The sequence below is a fragment of the Arachis stenosperma genome, chromosome 7, assembly GCF_014773155.1.
Source record: "Arachis stenosperma cultivar V10309 chromosome 7, arast.V10309.gnm1.PFL2, whole genome shotgun sequence".
NCBI lineage: Eukaryota > Viridiplantae > Streptophyta > Magnoliopsida > Fabales > Fabaceae > Arachis > Arachis stenosperma.
The window spans coordinates 88,600,209-88,606,991 of record NC_080383.1 but is presented as its reverse complement, the minus strand read 5'-3'; the positions used below and the strand labels follow the sequence as shown (position 1 = coordinate 88,606,991).

The following is a 6,783-nucleotide window of genomic DNA, read 5'->3' as shown; positions in this document are numbered from 1 at the left end:
ATGCTCGACTCTTTTATTTTTTTCATTCAAATAAACCATTAATAAAAGATCAGATTTCATAATAAAACTAGAAATACATATATATGACACAGAAATAGCACATAAAAAATTAAAGAAATTTTAAATAAGTATAAAAAATTATAAATTGTCAAAATTTTTATTAGTTGAATAAAATATAAGAATAATACAAAAATTTTAATTAAAAATATAAAAATATAAGTTAAATAAGATAAAAATAATTTTGAATTATGCATTTTTTTAGTTGAATAACATAAAAATTTCTCTGTTTATCGTTAAAAAAAATCCACATGTTTGATTCTTATATTTCTCTTTAAAAAAATGATGTATTTATCTTCACAAAATGTTTATATATATCATCAATAAGATTATGTATTTGATTCTTATAGTCTCTTAGTAAATCTTTGTGTTTATCAAAAATTCAGAATTCAGAAGCTCTCTTCTCTTATTTTTGAATGTTTAGCGTTCATCCTTATTGTTGATAGTTGGAACTAATTTTTTACAGTAATTAATAAAAGAAGACAGAGAAGAAGAAAGAAAAAAAAAAAAGAGAACAGTAGTAAACTCTAACAAAAAAACATAGGTGATTAAGCTTGATTACAAAAAAGGCTTACTCATAAAGAATTTTTAATTAAAATAAAAGTTATATTTACTATTTCTTTTTATATCTAATCTCGTATGATAATTAATTATTTATCTTTTAATACTTAAAGAAATACACTTAAATAAATATACTATATGATATTGATAATGATCTAAGCTAATATATAAGACGTGGCACCATGCATAAAGGTAGCGTTTGGTGGAGAGACAGAGACAGAAAGACTGAGACTGAGAGACAGAGACTAAGAGACAGGGATTGAAACAAATCTCAGTATTCTGTTTGGTGCAAAATGAGAGACAGGAATTGAAATAAGAATGAAATTCTAATTTAATTTGCACAAAGGGCAAAATTGGAATTAATTAATTGAAATGAAAGTATTTTAGGTATAAAATGTTATTAAAGTTTCAGTCTCCATCTCTAAAAATTTCAGTTCCCTGTGTCCCTACTTTTTGGAGGTACTGAAATACTGAAATTTTGGAGACAGAGACAGAAATTTTAGTACCAGTCTCTGAACTAACAAACATAATACTGAGTCTCAGTCTCTCAGTCTCTGTCTCAGTACTTGAAAACAAACGCTACCAAAGAGCCTATATATAGAAGAGTATTATCGCCATCTATGTTATTAATTGTTGTATAAATGAATATGGGAAGCAAAGAAGAAGTAGTAGGTGCAAAGGAAAAGTACAGATCCTTCTTGGATGATGAAGGTGAAAGCAATACCCTTTGGAGGCATGGTGCTCCTCCAACCTATCATGATGTTAACCTACTTTTTGAACAAGGAAGAACCAAGGTAATCAATTAATAACAAATTATGGACTAATTTCTATTATTATTGTCACTTATATTATTTGATCAGGTGTGGCCGGAAGGATCATTAGAGGAAATAGTGCAAAATGCTATAAAATCATGGGAAATGGAGCTCTCACACAAGATTCGCTTGCAGGACTTTAAGACCATCAACCCTGAAAAGTTCAAGCTTTTCGTTAATGGTATGTAATATGTTTTATTTTATATATACATCTAAATTAGGAAGACTTTATTTTGATATCCTAATACTACTAATATTAATTTAACAGTTAATTTTATGATTGAAAAATAAACAATTAAAACTATTAAAATATCAATATTTTTATAATACCGGAAATTTTTTTATGATTTATGTATGTTTTTCTTCTCTATTTCATGAAAAAGAAGATATAGATGCACACCACCTTTGTTTTTTTGGGATAAAACATTAATTTAGTGATGTTATTATATTTTCCTCTATTCAACCAATGATCACATAATCATGCAAAATAATGGATTAATTATATTGTCAGGAGTTTAATTTCCCATGCACCCCCAATCCCCATCTTGGGAGTTATAATTTTTACTAAAACTAACACTTTGGCCTTATCCAACCACCATCACCTTAATTGGGTAGCCATGATAATTATTATTTTGGGAACAAAAAAAATTATAATTTTCACTTTCTTCTCATTATTTTCTGTGGGTTGTTGGATAGTCTTATCATGATGATGATGGCATGTATGGTTCATTATTGTTGTTGATCGAATTCAATAATAGGTCTTCAGCTTCAATTATAAAGGGTGGAAACTCAGATGTAGTTGACTTCACGTAAAGTTGATACCTAAGAGCCGTTAAATGATTTGACTAATTTGACTAAATTTTCATCTAACGACTCTGAGGTATCAACTTCACGTGAAATCGACTTCACCCGAATTTTCACCATTATAAAATTGGGTTGGGTATATACCTCAAACAGTCAAACAGGATGTTTAATTGTACTACGCTGCCATTAAACTAAGCACATAGGGTAAGCTAAATAAACAAGAGAAAAAATGTTAATTATTTCATTAATTCAAAGTTGTTGGATCAATTTAAATTGGACCAATAAATATATGTTTTAGGAAAGATAAAAGAAATTGTTTAAATGGAATTCCTCAATAAACATTAGGAGCATCACGTTGTTCCATGTGGTACATAAAGTGCCATATTAAAAATAATATTATTATTTCTTCTGTACGCAAATTATCTTTTAAGATTTTAGCATATATAAATTATTAAGATTGCACGTTAATAGTTATATTATTTTGATAGAAAACTATGAATAACTTATTACACTCGAACAAAAAATTATTAAGATAATCATAACTAAGGATGACAAAGTAGGTATTTCGTTTTGCTCCGTCAAGACATGCAAAAAAATGGATTGGACCAGTTCGTTCTGCCAAATTTAACAAGATATTAGACTACTTCATTATATTTTTTTGAAATAAAATTAATTAAAATTAGTCTAAAACATGATAATTAAAAAATTAAATATAAATAAAATAATCAAATTATAACATATTTTTTTTTTTAAATTTTATTACTCATAATAATATTCATTAATAAAATTCTCTTTATTTTAAGAAAAAAATCACATAACTCTCGTATATATACGAGAGTATAAAATAAGATAAATAAAATTAATAACAAAAAAGTAAAAATAAAAAAATAAAAAATATATTTAAAAATTATATAATTATTAAGTTTTATAACACTAATCACTCTTTTATTTTATTTAAAAAAAATCTTTAACCACTCTTAATTATAAGATTCTTTTAAAAATTCGTTAGGTTCTAAATTAAATCCTAATTTAATATATTTTTTTGTGAGTTTGATTGATCGGATTCAGCCTGTTTTACCATTCTTAATCATAACAAAACATTTTAAACAAAAGTCTAGTTAAATTTAAATATGAATTACATCCGAATTTATTATATTTACTTCTATAATATATAATAGATCATATTATATGTACACAAAAAATTAATTATTATATAAAATATATACTAAAAATATTAAACAAAAGGCTGTATATAAATTTTCTTTTTCAAAATACCTTTCATCATATATATTTTATAAAAATATATGTTATTAACTTCAAGATTCATCCATGGCCTTTTAATTTTAGCATAAGATTCTTACTATCTTAGCTAATATCAAATTTGTTATTATTAGTCACATTTAATTTATAAAAACTATTATTAATACAGTAGATTTATAAATTTGTTAAATTTCAAGTTTTATAATATATAATATAATGTTTATAAGATGTTTGATTGTGTATGAATGAATAGGGAGAGAGGGATTAAACGCAGAGGAAACATTAAAGGTGGGAAGTTACAATGCTTTGTTGGGAAGTTCTCTGCCAAAGGAATTGAAGGCTTACAGATCAGAAGAAGAGACATTTGAATCATCTCATGAAGCATTCAGATCAGCATTTCCACGTGGATTTGCATGGGAAGTGATTCAAGTGTATAGTGGACCACCTCACATTGCTTTCAAATTTAGGCATTGGGGCTTCTTTGAAGGACCTTTCAAGGGACATGTTCCTAATGGCAACATGCTTCACTTCTATGGCTTAGCAACTCTCAAGGTCACTTATTTCCATTATTTTGAAACAAACAATGCTTTTTATTGAATAAATGATCATTTATATCCATAAAAGATGAAAATATTGACATACATATGTACCCATACTAAATTGAAATTAAACTTGTACTCAAGTAAGATGTCTTCCGTGTGACAAAAGTACTCGGTCTTTAGAGGGTTAGAGTGTCACGTAGGGTACTTTTGTCACATGGAGGACATCTTACGTAGGTACAAATTTAGTTTAGATGTAGTGTAGGTATATATGTCAGCATTTTCATCTTTTATGGTACAAATGATCATTTATTCGCTTTTTATATCAAAACTATAATCTTTTTTCTATAGTATACTCTAATTCGATAAGTCAAAAATTAATTCGTCGTAAATTTGAATTTTATTTAAGAGTCTGTCACTAATTAATGAATTACTATATACATAAAGAGGAATTCAAAATTCAAATACTTGTTTAAACGAACAAGTGAACTGATAGCTCGATCTAACTCAGATTTATTATTTTGTTTTTTTAAACTACATATAAGTGAGGAATACTAGAATAATCTTAGTCCCAATTAAAGCAAGACATATACCATAACACAAGACATCACTTCAATTATTTGTTATATTAACTTAACTATCTCAATCTCTATGATTTTGGCATTGTCATCAAGAGAAGGATGGGCCACCAAACCTAGACACCTTTTGAGCATAATGACGTAGAATATGCCAATACAAAATTATTAAACTAAAGTATTTGATGTCGTCTTTTATAAATTCTTTTTCATTCAAAAAGCTGAGAGATTTGATTTCAGAACATAATATGAGTAATTTTGATATTCTGAAATTATATGTTACTTAAATATTATGTGACAACGTCTTTTGTTTAATTAGTACACACTAAAAATGTTAGAGAGTTTTATATTATTGTTTAATTAGATATTTATATTTATTAAACTAACTTAATTAGTAAATGATTTGTCAGTTTTTTTTTCATATGAAAATATATGATTGAAAAGAATATTTTTAAATAGGTCCATGCTTTAATTTCCATCATCTTCTAAAATGATTAACACACTTACTCATTATTTAGTAATGTTTGTATACAATTTTCTACCTTGCCTACCTAAAATTACTCTTAATCCAAGCACAAAATATGTAGGCACCAAAAGTGTCTACCCAAACTCATATTCTTTAATTATTTGCAACGTATATAATAATCATAAATGTAAAAATGGCATTGTATATGAGAAAATAATTTGCACCATTTATTGACAAATACTACTTGGGAATTTCACTATTTATGATGATGATGATGAATTATGTAATGTCAAATTAATGAGTCATAATTTAGCTCTAATTTCACTTGATATATATATTTATATAGGTGGACAACTCTTTGAAAGTTGAAGAGGTGGAAGTTTACTATGACCCTGGGGAGTTACTTGGAGGCCTTATTTCAGGGGCGCACACAGAAGAGAAAAATAACACTAAAATTTCAGCTGCTTCTCAAGGATGCCCTTTCTCCACCAAATAATCTTTTTAAATAAAGTTTGTCTATTTTATGTGTGAATTATATCTGCCATTTGATCTAGCTATATATATGCCTTATTGAATTGAATCAATTTTATGAGGAGTTATAGCTGAGAATAAGAGAAGAGAAAAGGTTTGGAATAATGACAAAATGATTTCCTTTCCATGAGTTTTAATTATTTTTTGAACGGCAAAGTTAGAAATTAAAGGTAAAAAAAAAATAGTCAAAATTTATTTTATTTAATATTTATTAATTTTTACAACAATTAATAAATATTAAATAAAATAATTTTTAGCTATTTTTTATTAATTTATCAAAATATAAAAAATAACCACTAATCAATTAAGTTATTACATAAAGAATAATGCTAGAAAGATAATAATTTAAATTAATTTTATTTAAATTAACATTTAAAATTTTGTGTGTAATATTTATAATTTTACACATATTATATTTAATATTATATATTTATTTCAACTATAATTATTAATAAATGCAAACAAAAATTAAAATAAAGCAAATTATGGCTACCTGTAATTTTTTAAAGTATGACTCCCAAATAATTTTGTGTATAAAAATGTGTATTTAATATTATACAATTTTTTTTAGCAATTGCTCTACTGTAGAAGGAAAAAAACCTTATACATCTACATAAAGGTATTGGTTGGATAGAACATATAACATCTTAGTTTTCTATAATCATGTTTATTATTCAATGATTAATTAAATTCATAATAATTTAAATTTTAATTTCGTAATAAAAAGTTAAAAATAATATACTTGAAAATTAATATATCTAATTTAAAAATATAAAAATAGTAGTTATAGTAAATTTATAATCAACAATAAACAATTTTTTTAAGATATAGTCATAATTAATTCCATATCTATTAGATTTAAAAAATCTTTAACTACATGAAGAGATAAGTAAATTAATTATATTCTTTGAATTCAGTACAAAATAAAATTCAAATTCAATTAGGTAAACAAATATGTTACAAGTTCATAGTAAAAAATTGCGTTAGTTGTAACCAATCAGCCTGACATACTAATAACTATTTTCAAATTCTAAACGTAGAAAACTTTATAGGATTTCAAAGTGACGATTCAAATTAAAAATTTCACCTAAACACGAGTTAGATTCTCCTAACACAGTCTACATATACTTAAGAGCCATTTGAATCCTTTATTTTTCATTCTATTCCTATTTTCTATA

The 6,783-nt window shown here is 25.3% G+C and overlaps 1 protein-coding gene across 1 annotated transcript; it reads left to right on the top strand.

Annotated features, from left to right (window-relative positions):
* The first annotated feature begins 1,245 nt into the window (after positions 1–1,245).
* Positions 1,246–5,712, top strand: LOC130940702 (pathogen-related protein-like). The gene is made up of 4 exons (XM_057868917.1): positions 1,246–1,412; positions 1,479–1,611; positions 3,748–4,046; positions 5,421–5,712. Exons 1-4 carry the CDS (start codon positions 1,260–1,262, stop codon positions 5,568–5,570), a joined length of 735 nt encoding a protein of 244 aa, XP_057724900.1. The 5' UTR covers positions 1,246–1,259; the 3' UTR covers positions 5,571–5,712.
* The last annotated feature ends 1,071 nt before the right edge of the window (positions 5,713–6,783 follow it).

Bases quoted from the DNA above. Each gene is read 5' to 3' on its own strand.
- LOC130940702 (XM_057868917.1), top strand. From the start codon at position 1,260: ATGAATATGGGAAGCAAAGAAGAAGTAGTAGGTGCAAAGGAAAAGTAC. The intron at 1,413-1,478 runs GTAATCAATTAA...TTATTTGATCAG, and splicing joins TTGAACAAGGAAGAACCAAG to GTGTGGCCGGAAGGATCATT. The intron at 4,047-5,420 runs GTCACTTATTTC...ATATTTATATAG, and splicing joins ATGGCTTAGCAACTCTCAAG to GTGGACAACTCTTTGAAAGT.